General features: G+C 53.5%; 1 protein-coding gene and 1 non-coding gene across 2 annotated transcripts in view; one reads left to right on the forward strand and one right to left on the reverse strand.

Annotated features, from left to right (window-relative positions):
• Window positions 1–7085: 7085 nt before the first annotated feature.
• LOC122383005 (plexin-B-like) overlaps window positions 7086–20768 on the reverse strand; it is a 65260-nt gene continuing 51577 nt past the window's right edge. The window contains exons 14-25 of the mRNA XM_043369047.1: window positions 13459–13689; window positions 13077–13229; window positions 12283–12516; window positions 11471–11797; window positions 11160–11344; window positions 10715–10906; window positions 10206–10362; window positions 9861–10074; window positions 9561–9737; window positions 9093–9293; window positions 8695–8854; window positions 7086–8239 (exon numbers count right to left, since the gene is read on the reverse strand). Of these exons, the coding sequence (XP_043224982.1) occupies window positions 7777–8239; window positions 8695–8854; window positions 9093–9293; window positions 9561–9737; window positions 9861–10074; window positions 10206–10362; window positions 10715–10906; window positions 11160–11344; window positions 11471–11797; window positions 12283–12516; window positions 13077–13229; window positions 13459–13689 (2694 nt within the window). The 3' untranslated portion in view covers window positions 7086–7776. The remainder of the gene's footprint in view (window positions 8240–8694; window positions 8855–9092; window positions 9294–9560; window positions 9738–9860; window positions 10075–10205; window positions 10363–10714; window positions 10907–11159; window positions 11345–11470; window positions 11798–12282; window positions 12517–13076; window positions 13230–13458; window positions 13690–20768) is intronic.
• On the forward strand, window positions 10575–10646 carry Trnae-uuc. Its single transcript has one exon. It is a non-coding gene; the product is annotated as a tRNA-Glu (tRNA).

Below are 20768 nucleotides of genomic sequence, written 5' to 3' on the forward strand. Positions count from 1 at the left end.
ATATCAATCTCAATCTTACTCGTCCAATGTGGCTGTCATAGCAGACATCGTGCTCGTCCAATGTGACTGTCAGAGACTTTTGTCTCTCTATAAGCTTAGCAATGTGACTGTGACTGTCTCTCCAGCCCATATGACTGTCACAGCGGACTGTAATGTTACTGTCAGTGGACGCGCTGACTGTCATCAGATGGATACCTGCTTTATTTGGGCGCCCGATGCGACCGTCCCGCCCGGCCAGAGGTGGACTGTGACGGCTCGTCTCCGACAAATCTATGCACGCCACCGTGCTGGTCGTCCGCAGGGAGCTCCCCGAGTGGGAATTAATTACCACACAGACTGAGCTGGCGCAGCTCCCTGGCACGGTCGTTTCACAGTAGTCGCTGGATGGAACGTTAGTCACGGGACTAAAGTCTTAAAACTGGAGCAGCAGTCACATGACTGGATCATTAGACAGTCACGAAACTGAAAATTAAGTCACAACATTGGGCTGTCAATCAGTCACGAGATTGAAGTATTTCTCTCAAGACGGGGTCATAAGACAATAGCGGCGATAAAGTATCAGGCGCATGTCTGGTCGGATATTGACTGGACTGTGAGACCGTCAGACCGTCACCAGTCCCATGGCGGCAGTCCGGGACGCTCAGTCACCGGCGCCTCCCCGTCAACCGTCACACCATCTCGCCGTGACGCCGTGACGCCCGGCCAGACGCTGTGACGGGTCGTGACGGATGCCTGTGACGGCTGTGACGGATCGGTGCGGCGGTCGGCGGCCGGTCGGCTGATCGGCCGACACCGTCCCGTCACAGCAAAAAGCGGCCGGCCGCGACGGCGACGCGCCGTTTTTGGCCGCCGTCCGAGCGGCGCGCGCTTTGTCCGCGCCACCCGAGTGATGCGGCGACATTCACGGCGCGGCCGAGATCAGAGCGGCGCGGCGCGCTCGTCTGCATCCGTCGGTGAGAGGGCGGCCGGTTGACGCCTCTCGACACCGATTCACAGTAATCTGATCAAGGTGTGGACGGGATGGCTACGCTGGGAAAACACGTGTTGTCTTCTGAAGACAGGGTGAGAACGGCTGTACGGTTGACATTCCGTTGGGCTGAATGAATCAGCATGCATTAGCAGTTTTTAAGGGTTATATGATGGTACGCTAAATTCGTATGTTTTTCACTTTTTTATTTGACCTTCACATTTTTTTCTTTTCAATTCATGCATTTACGATGGAGTAGGTATGATCAAAATTTGTTATATTTGGCTTCTATTGTCCTCATTTATCCGAATAGCCGTAAAATGTACATTACCAATGGAAAGGCATCTCTTGCGGCCATTTTGATGACTGGAGGTTTTAGCAAAATGCCTAACAAAATGATTGATCACTCGAATTAAATACCGAATACGCATACCTACTTGTAACACAAATGCGGCACAGACACACACCACTGCTACCACCAACCATTTCCCACTCCACCGACCAGCAGCATATCACTCTCTGTATGATCTAATCCCACCTTAGTCCCACAATATCCTGCCCGATAGTTTTTCTGTCAGCGGTGACGGCCCGACCTACGCTGGGGAGGTCTGGACCCTCCAGCTGGGCCGAACATCTTCAGATAGCGTCTGTCGTTGGGATCTCACCAGAGCGGCACCAATCAGAGGAGTAGCCGGAAGGCATCGACCCGAGCGGGGTGGGTCGAGCGGGGAGGTTGGGGTAGGTCAATAGAGCAACAGAGGGTCGACGTCTGGCGCTCAGTTTTAATCTGTTATGAGTGAAGTGCTATAGAAAAGTATTTGATAGTCATATTTTGCGCATAATTTCTCATCTTTTGGCATTTGAAAGTTCACTGTTGATAAGAAAAAATTACGAATAGTCGTAATCTTTTCTTATTGAAATTAACATATCTTACCTACCATACCTTCTGAGCATGTTCACGTTCAGCAACAGAGTCCACTTTCTGAAAATTTGAAACTTTGGCAAAAAGAAAGCGTGGCTTATCGCCGCATTTCCATTGATTACCACAGCACGGCTCAAACATCACAACATGGATTGATTGCATGTAGACTTGTAGAGGGATCGATATGAGATATCCGACAGATTGGTGCAGAAACGGGGATGTTTTTAGTCGCCGAGTGTATAGCCTCGCGGCCAATCGCCTCCTCTTCCTGTAAACAAGGGTGTGTGTGTCCAGGGGTGTGGTAACGGCCTGCGGTCACAAAATTCAATTCCGTTCGGTGCGCTGGTGTTTGATCTTTCGTAACGATCACCGGAGTGGAGGTGAAATTAATACGGGCGCTCGGGTGTGATCCCGCACCATTGTTATTGCTGCGTACAAAAAGCTCTGTAGTGCTGTGAAACCGCAGCTCAGTGATTTTTCCTTCTCCTATCTCGGCACGGGACACTTCGATGCCTCTCAAACAAACCCCTCGTCCCGCCACGGCCGCGGCTGCTCGTACTGGCGCGTCACGGGCTCTGTCCGGGCGCGTCACAGCGGACCGGGCGTCACAAGCGTCACACCGTCCGTCACGGCGGGCGTCACGGCGCAGCGGGCGTCGAACGAGCCGAAACCGGGGACCGATCGGCCGGCGGCCGGAAGTGCCGGCCAACAGTGACAGCGCCAGGTGTGGCGGTATATACGGTGATTGAGGGGGCGACCGCGGCGGTCGTTGCGGCTGGCCTCACTTAGAGCAGCGCGGTGGGGCGTGAAAGGAACAGGACCGATAGTGAACGATACCTATACACCGAAGGCTGTCTTTACCTAATAAGCTATTTTTCCTAGTCAATTTAAAAATGTGGATGCATCCCGACCTTTTATTTATATTCTATTCGTTATTTCAATTATGTCTCATCAAATAACTGTTTTTCTGTACTAAGTTTCTTACCTGCCTCAAGTAGCGTAAATATCAACATATGTCTTCGGTATTAATTAATTGTGCTCAATTTGCTAATTGTGGTTTTCCAGCATCTATTTACCGCAGCATTTAAGTCTTCACATTCCTATGATCATCATAAGGAACCCTCTTTGATCCTCTGTCGGTACAATATTATCCCTTCGTCTTCCAAACATCGGAAGAGCTGCCGGATGTGCCGAGCGGAGCGAGAGAGCTCGGGGGAGGGGGGGGGGGCTGAGGAGTCATCAGCTGGAACAATACGTCTGCTCTCCTCTGTGGGGCTTAGTGCGGGATCGGCCCGGCTGTTTGGCTGTCGGCCGCAGAGCTGGCGTCACAAATTACTGCCGCCCCCGCCCCCGCCCTCGCCCCCACCGTCCACCCGCCCGTGCCGTCTGCCGCCCGCCCGGCCATGGGACGGGTGATTGTGGGGAGGCGCGCCGCCGGATTAGGGGAAAGGATCGGGCCGTGACAGCACTAGTCTGCTGATGGAAAGACCTCATCTGCGCGGCGTCTTTCTGAGAACGTCCGCCCTGCGTCATCGTCGGCAAAGCAAACAGCCGTGCCAAAATAAGTAATGTGTAGCGGTGCATCACGCGCATTACACTGGACTTTGTGTGAATATGTTTACCCGGTCTTCACAAAAATATTGGGTAGGTTCTGATTTAGGTATGCATTTCGCAAAATAAAAAAGTGAAAGCATACAGCCACTGACCGTGGCGGTGCATGTGTGCGCCGTTAAATAACGCTTTAAGCGAATAAAAATATTTTTTTATGACAATAATTCGCCTTGAGCATGATCATATAGAGCTCATTACATTACAGCCATCGTTACAGTCTTGAGCAGTAAAGTGATTTTTGTTCAGTAGTCTGGACAGTGATTTTAAGGCGATCACAATTTTGCTTCAGATGAAAAGAACATGTCTAACATGCAAATACCAATCCAAAATCAGAGAACGTCCAATTCAATTTCCCAGTCTCTGACCCCTGACCTGACCAGCAGTCTCCTTTGCCGTCCAGCCAATCTAAATCCTGGTCACCGTGTCCAGGGAGCACGGCTGGCCGGCGATTCAGCCGACGGCGGTGGCCGGCTCCGTAGGCGCACCTGACAGCTTAATAAGGGCCCGAACCGTCATCAACGTCGCAGTCGATGGAGGTGACGGACAGGGACAGGGACGGCGGCGGCGGCGGCGGCGGTGGGCGGCGTACGATAGCCTACGTTAGTAGACGGTGGACTGCTCTGGTGGCGAGGAGGTGGGGTGCCCGCGATATGGGGACAGGATATCGCGGCTTTTGCTCGGAGTCGCGGCGGAGCGGGTCGGACTAGCGGGGACCGTCAGTGGCCGGATATTGGATGTCTCCGTGGGTGACGTGCGTTAACGGACGTCATCTGTGATGTGCGGCCTCAGAGGTGGCGCAGTCTTCCTGTGAGAGTTTGACGGAGAGTGGTGTCAGCTTGGCTGTTTGGGTTGGCTATATGAGTTCATGGCATGAGGGGACGCATGGATTGGCTGATCTAGAGCCAATTTGAGGAATGTATGCGAGCACAAGGCCGGAAAATAATTGACCCTAGTTGGAGCCGAATCGGGATCGAAATAAGAATGCGGATGATCGTACAATTCAAGACAAAATTAATGCATCATTTTCGAACCCCTTTTCGTAGCCGGCGCGGGGGTTGTCCTTCAGCTATGTAACTCCAATAACACTATGCAACAGGCATTTTGTTCCTGAGTAACGACTGATTTTTTTGGACTCATTGGGTCCCATTATAACCGAAATGGGCATTTGTTTTGATCTGAAAATGCTTTTCCGGTTTTCAGAGACGATTTTCGATTTTTGGTCCCGAAATTCGGTTTTTGGCCCACTGTGTCCGGTGCAATTGAGTAATCGACTCGCGGTAACTTTCATCGCCCTTGCTATGCCACAAGCTTTCGAATGATATCCGGTTTTGCATATTTGCGTGTAAAAATAACGTCATAAATCTATGTTAAAGTAAGAAAATATTGAAATTTTGTAAAAATTTGACATTTTTTCGATTTCATTTCAAAATAGAGAAAAAACTAAAGGCCCTATCCAAATTCTGAGCCCAGTTCCCTTAAGAGCATTCATGTTCCGTTCGGAAGGTACTATTTTAGTGCATTTTATCGGTTTACTGTGGCGTCCAGATTGAGTCACTTGAAAAACGGGCCCGCAGCCATTTCCATGACAATATGTGTTCAGTGCATGAAGAATCATTCTAACAAATGGAGGTACAGATCAAGATTCTGAGCGACAGGACTGCTCAAAAGTAAGTTCCTGCGTGTGACCCGAGGTCACAAGGGGTCAATAACATGACCTCAGTTGACCCCTCGTTGATCCTATGGCGTTAACCCGCGCGGGGCTGGGGGGGGGGGTAAATTTTACCCCCCTCGCGAATTTTTGCGATATCTCAAAAACGGCGGCGCGCAGCGCCGCCAAACTTTCAGTACCTTTTCTTACATCAATTTGACACGTTCCCTGAAAATTTGAGCGAAATCCGTCGGAAAATTTTTGAGAAATTGACGTTTTAGTGACGTCATGTTCGCCATTTTCGCCTCAAAAACGGCAAAAGTTCAAACGCCGCTAACATCTTCATTTTTAAAGGAATCAAGACGTAACAAAAAAGGTTATGCGTAATTTTACTTTGTCTATCAAATGGCTATCTCGGTTTTTTGAAAAGTTTTGATTTTGGCCTAAATTTTTTCAAAAATCTGACTTTTGGGAAAATCATTATAAACTCCAAAATTTTGAGTCTATCGAAAAAACCGGAATATATGTCAGAGAAGTGGTCTATGTGCACCTACATACCAAATTTTAGAAGAATCGGTTCAAAAATGTTGGAGTTATTCAAAATTTTATGACGTCACGACACACAATTTTTTTTTTGAAAAATTACTTTTTTGGAAGTTCTAGACCTCGTACGGAAACAAAAATAGCACCATTCGATTCGCCGTGAAAAACTGCATCAGATAGACACCTTTTTAGGCCTTAACAACCAACTTCAAAATTTGACCTCACTTGACCCGACCTTGACCTGACCTCGACCTGAAATTCATCCAGAGGTGGTCCATATCACTTATTGAGTGTGCCTATTGAATTCTATGAGTAAAATGACCCATAAAACATGTGTCGCACATGCCCTTTTCTATATTTTGTTTTTTGGTGACCTGACCTGACCTGACCTGACCTTGACCTTGACCTCTGAATGATATTGTATGCAACGAATATTGTCTTGGTAGCCTAAGAACACGTTTTGGGCGATAAGTCTCAGTCCATGACTCCATTCTTCGGCAACTACGGTGCAAGGCCGATACTGTAGAAACTTGCAATTTGTACCCTTGACCTGACCTTGACCTTGACCTCAAACTTTAAATTAAGTACATGTTTTTAGTAGTTCGTGATAAGAGCTTTCGATTGGCGTTTGAATTTTCCAAATCGGACCATTAGTTCGGGAGATAACAGGGGGGGGGGGGTAAAATTTACCCCCCCCCAGCCCCGCGCGTTCGGCTGGAGACCCCAGCCCCGCGCGGGTTAACATACGTTATCAGGTTAATGCTATGTGATATGACTTAGGATATGTGATTAGGTTAACTCAATCTGGACGCCACAGAAATCCGATAAAATGCACTAAAAAGGTACCTTCCGAACGGAAATTGAATGCTCTTCAAGGAACTGGGCTCAGAATTTGGATAGGGCCTTTAGTTTTTCCTCTATTTTGAAATGAAATCGAAAAAAATGTCAAATTTTTACAAAATTTCAACATTTTCTTACTTTAACATAGATTTATGACGTTATTTTCGCACGCAAATGTGCAAAACCAGATATCATTCGAAAGCTTGTGGCATAGGAAAGGCGATGAAAGTTACCGCGAGTCGATTACTCCATTACATCGGACACGGTGGGCCAAAAACCGAATTTCGGGGCCAAAAATCGAAAATCGTCTCTGAAAACCGGAAAAGCATTTTCAGATCAAAACTAATGCCCATTTCGGTTATAATAGGACCCAATGAATAAGAAAAATTCGGTCGCTTTCCAGGAACAGAAAATGTTTCATTTTTTGTTGCATAGTGTAATATAAAGCAGCGTAACGAAAGGCAAATTGTTTTGCGAGGACGTGTCGCACTCTTGCAATGCGAATTCACGCTATGGACGATTATTTGGTGAACGCAAAGCTGGAGACACAGCTACACAGCATGTCAGTTTATTTGTCCTCCCAGCAGCGTCGTACACACTTTTCACAGCAGAACGCGACATGTGATATTCAAAAGGTCGACTGCGAGTATTTTTCACTTTTCTGACGTAAGGAAGCAATGTTCTCATCTATTATCAAAAAAGATATGCAACACAACAAATGCACGGAAATGTTTTGCTTGGACGGTTTTATAAGTAAGCAAACAGTCCGATAGCTCGTCACCATAACTAATAATCCGGTCAGCATTGTGCTATTGGCCTTATTGTAGCCAGCAATTGTGGACGTGACGGCCAAGATAGAACTGTAAGAACAAAATAATTCGATAAATGGTCGGTAAAACAGCCATCTCTCAACACACGCAAATGTTACCGTCACAGGCAGGCGAAAGTCAAATTTTAATCAGTAACTGTCAGCAGGAGTGGCGTAACAAGACGGAACCACTGGAGGCTGCTGAACAAAAGCGCTCCATTGAGTCGACTCGCTAAGACGTAGCGTTGAAAGGCACACACATACACTATAAAATGATTTCAGTCATTCTTACAGACCACGTGCTTCTCGAAATCTCTTCCAGTATTGCGAAGCATACCATACGTTGTTATGAAACCCACTCGATCGTGTTGATGAAGACAATGTCACTGATGATCTCATACACACCGCACCAATCTGTACACAGGGAAAGTCTATCCTCAGGAGAGCGGGGTTCCCAGACTGGCGGCGATTCCCTCTAGCCTCCCAGAGAACATCATCTGCCGACTCACGGGCTCGCTGTCGAGCGCCTGCGCGATCGGCTCGCCGTACTTGGTGATGTAGATGTAGAGCTCCTTGAGCGCGGCGATGGCGTCAAACTGGCCGGCGTGGTGGCGCGACAGCTGCTGCAGCAGCACGGCCAGGTCCTGGTCACTGACCGGCGGCCGGCTCCGCACAGACTCGAAATAGTCGCCCACCATACACTGCCACCGACCAATGTCCTTGGCAAACACCAGCTTGTGCGACGGAGAGTTTTTGGAGATTGTGTGCGGCGTGGGCAGACACGCCTCCACAAGGCTCTGAGATATCACAGTGAGACTGGACTCGACGGCGGGCGACTTGTCCAGGTCAAATATCAGCTCCGGCCGGCGGATCAGGTTCGCCCACATCCGAAGCGGCAAACTGCGAAGAATGCCATATAAAAGTCAATGTCTATGCTTACAAATTGTTTATTATTTGAGTAGAGGTCCAAACAACATCTGAATATTTCAAGCGTACGATATTACCAGCGTTAGAAAGGTACCGGACTTTGTTTCGCGGTCTGCCGGCCTTAGATTACATTACTGAAACTAGATGGCGCTAGTGGTAGACGCCTGAAGTTATGCTGTTCCGCAAGGCACGAACGTATTGCGGGCGGCGCGGTGGCTTATGCTGCTCAATTCAATGGGTTGTGTGGATTCTGAGGTGGAAATCACGATTACCACCAAGATGTTGTTCTTTTAACTTTATCCTCTCCTTCAATATCATTTTCGAACGTTGTTAACGAGGGTCACGCGATCAGTGGACAGCGACGATGAATACACATGTGGCGTATAGGTGAATGGACTCTGATCGCAATTTCAGCGTCCATCGCTCACCAGTTGGCCTTCCAGGCGTGCAGGATGTCCGGCTGGTCCATCCCCTGACGCTCGGCCTCCTCATCGAGCACGTCAAACAGCCACTTGACCACCGGCGGCGGCTCCTCGTCGGCTTGGAACAGAGACGACATTGTGTCGTCTATCACACCCTGCAGCATCGCTGGAGAGACGGATATAGTCAGAAACACCGCTGGGGAGACAGACACAGCATCAGAAACACCGATGGAGAGACGGACACAGCGTCAGAAACACCGCAGACATAGCGTCAGAAACACCGCTAAAGGCATGAAAACCGCTTAATCTAGAGAATGGGCAACTCCTCAGCAGCATCGGCATGGGTAAGTCAACGATGCAAAGAAGTCCAACATTGGCAATGCTGTTCATGCCCTCTGACTCACCTTTGGTGGCGAGTAGCCGGGTGAGGAACACCTCGGGGACGGCTCTGGCGGCCGTCTCCTGACCACCGGAGCCGCCGCCTCCGCCTGCCGGACCCTCGGGACGCACCAGGTGGTACACACGGATCTCGGCGCCCGGCTTCACGTAAATGTTGGAGCTCATCAGAGGAGAGAGCGCCGACGGAAGTGAGAAACTGCTTGCAGCTAGAAAAGAAGAAGAAAAAAAAAACGTCGAAACATGCTTCATGCAAACGATTCGCTTTATAATAAGTAAAGAATTAACGGCTGATAAGAAATACTGGCTTTAGGTTTGAACTTTTTCAAAGCTTTTCATTCATTCATTCATTCAGTCATTTATTCATTCATTCATTCATTCATTCATTCATTCATTCATTCATTCATTCATTCATTCATTTTAATTCCATTGATACCATTAGGCATTCACTGAAACATAGTTCAACTTCTACTCACAGTTAGTAACAGTTTTCTTTATTCGTGGTGTCTCGGGCGCCTGCACGAGGAACATGGTGGCGATCTTGTTGATGCCGTAGTGGGAGAGGGTGTTGATCTGCCGCCAGCCGTCCACGGTCCTGCTGGTGGAGTCCTCGTCCGCCAGCGGCGTCCGCTGACCGTCCGCCGTCAGCCACACTGAAAAAGCATTGCCGTGTTTTCAGACATTCTTTCGGAATGACAAGAAAACGCCAGATAACTTCACCAGTTATTTTAAATGTGACTATATTCTGCTTGGTAGAATAAACTCGCGTTACTCACCTAGTGCGACGCAGTGGTGGCTGGGCCGCTGCGAGGCGGGCAGGCCGCAGAACACCGCGTCGATCACCTTCTGCTTCACCTGGCTGATGGAGTCGCAGTCGAGCGCGTGCACCTTCACCTTGTCAATGACGTCCTCGTAGTGGCGAGGCTGGCTCTGGTAGTCGTTACATGGGATCTTCTCGTACGGAGTTTCTTCAGTCGTCACCAGTAACGTCTGGGAAACATTTTAGTGCTTTCAACTTCTAATCAAGATAAGATAGGTAAAATTTTCAACACTCATCAAAGCACAGGAGCGCAATGTGCAAAACAAAGTTTTCACGTTGCTGACTTGAATGATTTCCTTACCACGCTGTTGTGTTCGATCTGGGGTCGGAGCAGCCGCTCCTCTGCCAGGCTGTAGTGAGCCTCCAGGGTGACGGCGTCCACGGGACCGCACGAGATCTGGTGTTTGATGGCCTTGGTGAGCAGGCACAGCCGGGACGACAGATGCTCCCGGATGTGGCTGCAAACATTCGATCGGATTGCAACAGCGTTTGTCTAATTCGCAGGTGGCAAGGCGAGCAAAGCAAAACTAAATGTTTGTTTAAGCGGGTTAGTCATCAGACTGGGCGTTAATTTGTACCTGTAATAATTTCGTTCAAACTAAATATTTGTATGTATGTTTGTGTGCCCCCCCCCCCTGTCGCCCGAGCGGGGATGTCAGAACCGCCGTGGTCCCACGTGGTCTAGTGGCTAGGATATCTGGCTTTCACCCAGAAGGCCCGGGTTCGATTCCCGGCGTGGGAGGTGTTTAGCTAGGCATATGGTTCGTGCCTCATCTTCTCAATTCACATATGTTTTTATACATTTCTGACCTATGAAGGCAGACGGAGATCCAGTTGGTGAGCAGCTTCTCCATAACGGTCTCTGTTCGTCTGAGCATCAGGTGCGGGTGCCGGGACCTGGCTATGCGGGAAATGTGTCGGACCAGCAGCTGGTGGAGCACGGTGGTCAGGTACTCCATGTTGGTCATCAGGATCACCGTCAGCAGCGACGCCACCGTCACCCTGCGGGGGACGCAGAAACGTCAAAAGGACTATCACCGTCGGGCATTCATCCCAGTTGTATGTAACCAATAACCGTCTAGTTTTCTCCGAACGGGAGCACATGAATTTTTGATGCAGCAAGGTGTGTCGAAGACCAGTTAAGTCATCGATAACTCAACATGAACTAAGCTATCCCTAGCACAAACTTCCGTCTCTATGTAGCAAGTTGTGCAGCGGTTCCCCGAAAATGAACGTCAACGCAGCCGCCACTGACCGGTCCCGGACGGAGAAGTCCTTTTGTCGCTCCATGGTGTCGATGACGGTGACGAGGAAGTGCTGGTTCCTGACGAGCTGCTCCAGCTGTAGCATGGCCACGTCCAGCGAGGTGCGAGGGCTGGTCGGAGACGACGGACGCTGCCGGCTCAGGATCGGGTGCTCCGCGATGCCAGGAAACAAAATCTGAAACGTCCAACGAGCGACTTGTAAAAAAATACGTTTCGGAAATAATTGATTGTAAAAAACGAATCTCCACAATAAAAAGCTCAGTCATGAACAAATCAGCAGCTCAAATGTTTGGCGACTTGCCTTGGCGAGGAACTCTCGCTGCTCGAGACAATCGACCTCGTCGGGGTTGAAGGTGGCGGCCAGGCTGCTCAGCTGGGCCGGCAGGTCGGGACTGGCCGCCGCCAGTGTGTCCCGGCCGCGCCGCGAGTCCCACGTGCACATGGCCGCGAACGCCTGCTTGCACTCGGAGCGGATGTTGTTCTCGAGCGTGTCCATCTGGATCTGGATGCGCTTGTACTCTCGCTCGACCTGAGTGGACTTGCGCCGGTAGACGAGCAGGATGAGCAGGGAGGCCAGCACGAGCACCACGGCGCCGGCCGCGATCCCCGCTATCACCTCGCCGCTCAGCTGAAACAGAGACACAGCGCTGGAGTAATCAGCCGTGGAGCTGAAAACAGTCCTGCTGTCGGAGAAGTGCCAAGTTCTGATGGTGCGTCATTAGATAGCGACGCGAGTTAATAGCGCTATAAAAGAGGCTTTGCGAGAACAAGTTGGCTCTTACCTAAATTGCTCAAGAGATAGTAGGTACTATAAGTTTTGAGTTGGGATTTCCAAATTGTAGACACTGCTACGAGTAAGTGTTAAACGATATGTACGGACAAAGTTTAACTTTCCTTGAAACATCTCGCTGAAGCTGAAATATCGGTCGCATCACATCAACGTGTTCACATTAGTTTGTAACGAGTCGTAGTCACTACGTTTACTACGGCTGGTAAATCTAAGGCCGACAAACTTTGCGAACTTGGAAATCCTTACAATATCCCGGAGTTTTCGGTCCGCCTTTCATTTTAAATTAATCGAGTACCCACCGACCCTTAGAGAAACTATCTTACCCTAGCTTTGCGGACATCATCGTACTGCAAGTTTCCGAGCGGGAAGCGGAGGTTTCCGACGGTGACCTGCACCCGCGGCAGGCCGGTCTGCTCCGAGAGCAGCATGCCGTCCGACTGTCTGCGCGGCGGCACACACACCAGCTGTGTGTCCGTCAGCGTGGTGACGTTACACGGCACGCCGCCCACCGTCACGGCCGTGTCACGCTCGTCACTGGCGCCGTTCAGGTTCACACCCTGAAGACGACAGATTATCTTGAAATTAGATTTTATAACAAGGACGGCGGGAAACCCAAATCGACTGGAGACAGAAGTTTGTGCTCAGTATCGTCAACGCGTCCAACTTATCTACAACTTTCGATCACTGTCCTCCCAGCAAATGAGTTATCCAATGGGACATTTCTGAGCGAAACTACTATGTTGTCTAGTCGGGAGAGCTGTGAACACAATGCTGCGCTCCAGGCTTCGAATGGGAGAAAGCCGTTCACTTCAAACGACTGAACTAATGATCTCGATCGACCCATGCACAAACGAGCAAGCGCGCTGATTGCTGTAGGGAGGATGCAGTCAAACAAAACAACACCAAACATGCCAAGGTAAACGATGTTAACGAATTGAAACATTATTCAAAATGATAAGCTTTAATTATTTGGTTTAGTCGTGATCGTTATTTGTCATCGTTAACACAATCTTTATGACACGTCATATAACAATAGTTCTTTTTTATTTGAGTCCTTACATGATAACATACAATAAGAGATCCAAAGAAGTTACGAGACAATCGCCTTTCCTCTCACCTCAATAACCAGTGTATTCCCTCCGAAAACCTTGACCCCGTCAGCAAACTGAAAGTACTGCGGATCGTCCACATAAGTGATGGTCGCCTTGACATTAGGAGCATACTTCCGGAGATTCCTCACGCGCTCCACCCCATCCATCAGAAAACTGATCTGCAAAGTAGTGCAGCCCCGTAATTGACAACAAACCCAATCATATCAGATGTCATACATCAGAGCCGACACCACTATAGCCGACGGACATGAAACACAAATGACAGCCACTTAGCGGCATATAAATCAAGTCAATAGCGACAACCTCCGCTGGGCACGCGTGCAGCGTGCAGGAAATTTAGTCATTATAGCTGGCTGCAGCAGTGCTGACTAAAGCGGAACAACTTACTCGTAGTTCTCTGGGTCCCAGTGGGTCGGCCGGAGAGTTCCAGGAGGCTGCGGGGCGCCGGACAGCTCTCTGAGCTCGGGCAGCTCGAGGAGCTCCGACAGCCCTCGGAGCTCGGAACGCCCGCGAGGCTCGGTAGCTGAACAGTGCGGAGAGCTCGGGGGTCTCGTTGGCGAGGGGCGGCAGCGCCGGCGACGGACACTCCATGAGACTGGACGACAGCACCTGACACAGCTGGGCGGGGAGGGAGAGAGTTAGAGGTTTGTCTTTGCTAGGCAAAACAACAGAGGCGTGAGGTGTAAGCAGAACAAGTTACCGAATAAGCGTGCGTATTTTCACTACACAGGAATGTGTTACCACTAGAAGGGGAAACGTAGCTAGAAGAAGTGTCCCTCAAGAAGCCTCCTTGTATAAAATTGATTAAAATTAAGAGCGAATCATTTACTCTTGTGCCAGTCTATGCACAGACAGTGAAAACTAACTTCTTATTTGTATGCGATCTGTAACTGTTGCAATTGGAAGGTATAATAGCTCTAGCTGGATAAAGTATAGCAGCATGCAAAGGTAAATGGCAACTTAGCGGCCCCCGGCTAAGAGGCGTTGGGCGAGGGCAGACAGATGCCGGAGAGAGCGAGGGAGAGGGAGGGAGGGTGGGAGGGAGAGAGATAAGCGGAGCGGGCGGGCTGGGGCGGGAGGCACGAGGGGAGCGCGGGATATAGGACAGTCAGAGACGAGCCAGCGAAGGGGACGGACCATCGGTCATGGTCTCAACAATTTTTTTGGCTTCTCTCATTGTGTGACACTCGGAGTGACAGAGTGACAGAGAGGCTATGAATAGTGACGGTGAAAGAGGGAGTGGTGGCATGGTACTCCGAGGGGCGGTGCCTTGCGATTCAGCGCAGCGCAGGAGCTGGGAGGCAGAGAATCAACCGCCTGTGACGACTCATGACGCGAGGTTTGTCAGTAGATGCCACTGACTACAGGTAAGCGAAGGGCCGAGTTCGCTGTTGTGTGACTGGCCGGGTGCTGCGACAGCTTGACGGGCGCAGTCACCTGCGCTCTCGAGAGCAGGGATGCTTTTGTGGGCAGACCGCGAGGGCGCTACTTTCCAGCTCTTGGGAGCTTATTGTCATGGCTGTCAGCTGTCGATGTATAATCAGCGGGTAGCAGATTCGCGCGACTTGCGTCATTGCACGCGCTGTCTAATCTGGATGGTGTTGTCCGACATCTCGTGCTACAAATTGAATAGGCTGGCAATATCGGCTTGGGAGAGACGGTCGTGGACGTTTTTTTTTCGTTGCTTCGTCAAGAGCTTTTTGACGCTTGAAGCGCGCCACGGCGGCAGCTGTGGTCGTGGGAGCGCTCCGTGAGGACCCAGACTGTGGGTTAGCGCCTGCCTGGTCTCCTGTTGTCACAGTCCGGTGACTGGTTGCCAGCGCGACTGCCGACTGCGGCGGGGGAGCGGGACGGGGTCCGACGTCCCTGTGCATATGGAGTGTGGCAGCGGCTGAGGGCCTGCTGTTGGTCTTTGAAGCCTTTGGGGGCTGGTGGGTGCGGTGCGGTACCCTTGGGGGCGAACGCGGTCAGTGACTTGGTGACTTCGGGTGACATTTTCAGGGCTGATATCAGGTTTGGCCCGTGACCACCTGCACCCTGGTATCGCTGCGCGCTGCAACGGTGCAGCGGCGCTTAACCCCTGCGCGCCGGCTGAGCGAGCGGAGCCGGGTGGGTGACGTCATCGAAGCACGCCGCACGCAGCCAGATCTAGGCGCCGGGCCGGGGCCCTGTTTACGGCCGCTGCCGGCGTGCGCTATCACACGTGCTATTGGGTTTCCATGACATCCGTACATCCGTATCTCCAACCATGCCAAAATGTCGTCACATGTGTGACTTCAGCTCGCAAAATGCGATAGCAGCGTGGTAGCAGCATCGAGTGAAATGCCGCTCAAAAACGGGAATGGCCCTCCCTTTGTCCGCGCGGTCCACGGGCCCGCCGGCGCCGCGGCGCGGCGGACCGGGCAGCGGAGACCCAATAAAGTAAACAGCCCGGCCTTATCGGTCACGGTGTCGTATGGCGGCGCCCGGCCGCATGGCTCACAGCTGGGGCATGGGTGAATGTCCGCTGGAGTCATGGGACGGGCAGTGGGACAGGGCCAAGGTGAAAGGAACATTGTGTTTGAGGGAGAGTCGAGGGGGCAGTGACCCTTCCGGAACGGGGTGATCGTGGTGGTCCCAAATGTTGTCTATTTAGTTTTTTTACAGACCTAAAGCGCGCGCAGCGGCGCGCCGTCGGTTCGCAGGCACACCACGGCTACCTATCGGCTGTCGCTGTTCCGGACCACGCGGGCTCTGACGTGCCCTCGTCTTTGCGTGGCTTGACCGCCTTTGCCGGGCGAGGAGCAGCCGCGTGAGCGGTCGAGGGTCAGTTTGACCGAGTGGTGCGGGTCGCTGGTTGTTGGCAGAATACAATGCGACGTCGCGGACCGATTAGTGGTGTCACCTGGGATTGGACCTTCGGCATTCCGATTTGTCTAATGTTCATTTCGGGAGATGGTTGAACAAAGGTTACACTGGCTTGCACAGCTTGAACAATCACTTGCTCGGGGGACGAGAAATGCTATTTCTTCTATCTCTGCTTCCTGGTTGATAAGAACGAGCTTAGACAAGCTTCGGCAGGGTGCGCTGAAGGAGCAGAGCGCCGGTGGCGACCGGGCAAGCGCCGCGGGATGACCGGGGGGGGGAGGGTGGCAGACCGCTACGGGCGCCACTATCGCGGGTCTGACGGGCGGCCGTGGGAGCTCTTGGGAGTTTCTTACCCTTAACGGCGACAGTAGCTGTCCTAGCTCTCGAGCTTATTGCCCTTGGGGGCGAGCTTGCTGCCCCTTGGGGGCGACGGTAGCTGTTACAGCCCTCGGGAGTTAATTGTCTTTGGGGCGACGATGGCTGTACAAGCTCTTGAGGAGCTTATTGCCCTTGGGGGCGACTGAGGCTGCACGGGCTCTTGGGAGCTTATTGCCCGTGGGGGGGGGGGGCGACGATGGCAGTACAAGCTCTTAGGGAGCTTATTGCCCTTGGGGGCGACTGTGGCTGCACGGGCTCTTGGGAGCTTTGCCCTTGGGGGCGACGATGGTTGTACGAGCTCTTGGGAGCTTATTGCCCTTGGGGGCGACGACGGCCGTACAAGCTCCTGGGAGCTTATTGTCCTTGGGGCGACTGAGGCTGTACGAGCTCTCGGGAGCTTTGCTCGTGGGGGCGACTGAGGCTGCACGGGCTCTTGGGAGCTTGCCCTTGGGGGCGACGATGGTTGTACGAGCTCTTGGGAGCTTATTCCTCTTGGGGGCGAGCTTGCTGCCCTGGGGGGCGACGGTAGCCGTACGTGCTCTTGGGAGCGTATTGCCCTTGGGGGCGACGATGGCTGTACAAGCTCTTGGGAGCTTATTGCCCTTGGGGGCGACTGCGGCTGTACAAGCTCTTGGGAGCTTTGCCCTTGAGGCGACGATGGTTGTACAAGCTCTTGGGAGCTTATTGCCCTTGGGGGTGAAGGTAACCGTACAAGCCTTTGGGTGCTTATTGCCCTTGGGGGCGACGAGCTTGCTGCCCTGGGGGGCGACGGTAGCCGTACGAGCTCTTGGGAGCTTATTGCCCTTGGGGGCGACGATGGCTGTACAAGCTCTTGGGAGCTTATTGCCCTTGGGGGCGACTGAGGCTATACAAGCTCTTGGGAGCTTTGCCCTTGGGGGCGACAATGGTTGTACAAGCTCTTGGGAGCTTATTGCCCTTGGGGGCGACGGTAACCGTACGAGCCTATGGGTGCTTATTGCCTTTGGGGGCGACGATGGCTGTACGAGCTCTTGGGAGCTTATTTTTTCCTTGGGGCGGGCTTTCTGCCCTTGAGGCGACAGTAGCTGTACGAGCTCTTGGGAGCTTATTGCCCTTCGGGTGCCGATGGCTTCACGAGCGCTTGGGAGCTCATCGCCCTTGGGGGCGAGCTTGCTGCCCCTGGGGGGCGACGGTAGCTCTTGGGAGCTTCTTGCCCTTGGGGGCGACGTTGGCTGTACGGGCTGTTAGGAGCTTTTTGCTCTTAGGGGCGAGCTTGCTGCCCTCGAAGGCGACCGTAGCCTATGAGCTCTAAGGAGCTCACTGCCCTTGGGAGCGACGATGGATGGCTGTATGAGCTCTTGGAACATTATTGCCCTTGGAAGGCGAGCTTGCTGCCTGCCCTCGAAGGCTTCAGCACACGTCCGAGCTCTTGAAGCTTGCCTTTGAGGGCGACGACGGCCGTTCGAGCTCTTGGGAGCTTATTGCCCTGGGAGCGAGCTTGCTGCCCTTGGGGGCGACGGTCGCTGTACGAGCTCATGTGAGCTTTGTCCTTGGGGTGACGATGGCTGCGCAAGCTCTTGCGAGCTTTGGCCTTGGGGCGACGATGGCTGTACGAGCTCTTGGGAGGTTATTGCCCTTGGGGAGAGCTTCCTGCCCTTGGGGGCGACGGTAGCTGTACGTGTTCTTGGTAGCTTAGCGCTTGCTGCCCTTGGGGGTGACGGTAGCCCTATTGCCCTCGGGGGCGACTGGGGCGGTACGAGCTCTTGGGAACTTATTGCACCTAGTGGCGACGACGGCTGTATGAGCTCTTGGGAGCTTATTGCCCTTGGGGCGAGCTTGCTCCCCTTGGGGCGACGGTAGCTGTACGAGCTTTTGGGAGGTTCTTGCCCTTGGGGCGGCCGAGGCTGTACGAGCTCTTGGGAGCTTTGCCTTTGGGACCGACAGCAGCCCTACGAGCTCTTAGAAGCTTATTGCCCTTAGGCGCAGCCACTGGGTGCGGCACTGTCGGGAGCCCCCTGGCGCTCGCCGGACGCCGCCGCGCCTGACCCTCAAGGAGCGACACCCAAGGCCGTACTTGGTAGCCGGGAGCGGCCCGGTTCTCTTCCCAGATGTGTGTGCTTTCGCCTTGGGCGGGAGTAAGAGGTCCGGTTATCTTACCCGATGTTTGCTGTTCGCCCTGTTCTCTCTGTCCGCCGCGTGTCCGCGCCCGCCGCGCCGCGACCGCCCGGCGCGGGGAGGGGCACGCGATGGGGGCCGAAGGTCCACCGCGCGGCCAACGCGCGGTTGCCGTTCTAATTACTGGATTGGAGGATGCGCCACGGGGCGGCGTCCGCCCAGCTGCGCGCCCCCATCCCTGGTGGGGGGAGGGGGAGGGCGCGGTGACAGGGCGGGCGCTTGGCCGGCTCGAGTGGCGCGGCGGCACACACGGGGGCGCTTGCCACCCCCTCCCTCGTCACTCGCAGGGGGGGGGGTGTAGGCGCGAACGGCTCGGCCATCTGCGGGCAGTGGGCGACGGTTCGCACGTGTCGCGGCGGCGCGGGGACCGGCACTGGGTCGACGAGGAGGGCGTAACGCGCTGCCTTTTTCGGCGGGCTGCGTGCCAGCAATTCTTTCGTTTCACAACCGGACCGCGGGCCGCGGCGGGTGTGAGCTCCGGGTGTGTGGACGCGCCAGAGCGACCCGTCCGACTATCTGTATCTGCCGGCGACCTATACGGTCATCTGACCGGTGCGGGCGTTGGGGCTGTACTGTAACTTGGGGCTGTGCAAGCTCTGGGGAGCTTATTGCCCTTGGGGGCAGACCGCGTGGATGCTACTGTCGGGAGCCTGGGGGAGAATGACGGGGGCTTGCGAGCTCTTGGAAGATCATAGTTGACGGTGCGAGCTCTTGGGAGCTTATGGCCCTTGGGGGCACACCGTTAGGGACGCTACAGTCGAAGCTCTTGGGAGTCTGACGAGGGGACTTTGCCAGCTCTTGGGAGCTTATTGCCCTTGGGGGCAGGCTGCATGCGCGCTACTGTCCAGGGCTCTTGGGAGCATGACGGGTGGCCGTGCGAGCTCTTGGGAGATAATAGTTGGCGGTGCGAGCTCTTGGGAGCTTATAGCCCTTGGGGGCACACCGTTAGTGACTCTACTGTCGAGAGCTCTTGGGGGCTGTCAGGTGGCTGTGCGAGTTTTTGGGTGCTCTTGCCCTGGGACATACCGTTACGAGCGCTGATGTCGAGAGCTCCTGGGAGCCTGACGAAGGGAGCTGCGCGAGCTATTGGGTACTACTGCCCTTGGTGCAGACCGCCAAGGCCGCTGTTGTCGAGAGTTCTTGGGAGCCTGACCGGTGGCCGGGCGAGCTATTTGGAGCTTCTTGCCCTGGGGGCTAGCTGCTACGATCGTTTTCTGTCGCGACCTCCAGGAAGCTTGAGGGGTTACTGTGCGAGCTCTCGGGAGCTCATTGCCCTTGGGGGCAGACCGCTATGGGTGCTACTGTAGAGAGCTACGAGTATTGGGAGCCTGAAGGATGGCGGCGCGAGCTCGCGAGAGCTTCTTGCCCTTGGGGGCAGACCGCTTGGGTGCCAATGTCTAGAGCTCGTTGGAGCCGGACGGGTGGCTGCGCAAACTCTTCAGAGCTATTGCTCTTTGGGGCAGACCGCATAGGCGCTACTGTTGGAAGCTTTAGGAGCCAAGCGACTGCTCGAGCCGGCGGGAGCCTATTGTCCTTGGGAGCAGACGGATACGGGTGTTACTGTCGAGAGCTCTTGGGAGCCGACGGATGGCCGTGCGAGCTCTTGGGAGCTTATTGCCCTCGGGGGAAGCCTCTATGGGGCTAGTGTCGAGAGCTCCTGGGAGCTTACAGTTGGCTGTGCGAGCTCTTAGGAGCCTCTTGCCGCTGGGGGCAGACCGCTAAGAGTGTTCACATCGGGAGCTCTATTGAGCATGACGGGTACCCGTGCGAGCTCTCGGGAGCTTATTGCTCTAGGGTTACTGACGAGAGCTCTTGGGAGCTTACAGTGGGCTGTGCGAGCTCCGAGCTCTTGAGAGCATCTTGCCCTGGGAGGGGGGAGGGGCAGACCGCTACGTATGTTTCATGCCACGAGCTCTAGGGAGCGCAAGAGAGCATCACGGATGGCTGCGATTTGCGAGAGCTCTTGGGAGCTTTAAGTTGGCTAAACAAGCTCTCGGGGGCTTCCTGCCTTCAAGGACAGGCCGCTTCGGGTGTTTTTCCCCTGCGCGAGCTAGGGAACATGACGGGTGGCCGTGGCAGCTCTCGGGAGCTCTCCACTTGACTGCGCGAGCTCTTGGGAGCTTAATGCCCTCGGGGCAGACCGCTACGGGCGTTTCCTGGCGCAGCTCAAGGGAGTATGATAGGTGGCCGTGGGGGCTCAATTGGGAACTCGCAGTTGGCTGGTTAAGCTTGGGAGTTCCTTGCCCCGGGGGCAGACTGCTACGGGGGTTTTCCTGTCGCGAGCTCAAGGGAGCATGGCGAGTGGCTGTGAGCTCTTG

Source organism: Amphibalanus amphitrite, unplaced genomic scaffold, assembly GCF_019059575.1.
Source record: "Amphibalanus amphitrite isolate SeventyFive unplaced genomic scaffold, NRLGWU_Aamphi_draft 000152F_arrow, whole genome shotgun sequence".
In the NCBI taxonomy this organism is placed as follows: Eukaryota; Metazoa; Arthropoda; class Thecostraca; order Balanomorpha; family Balanidae; genus Amphibalanus; species Amphibalanus amphitrite.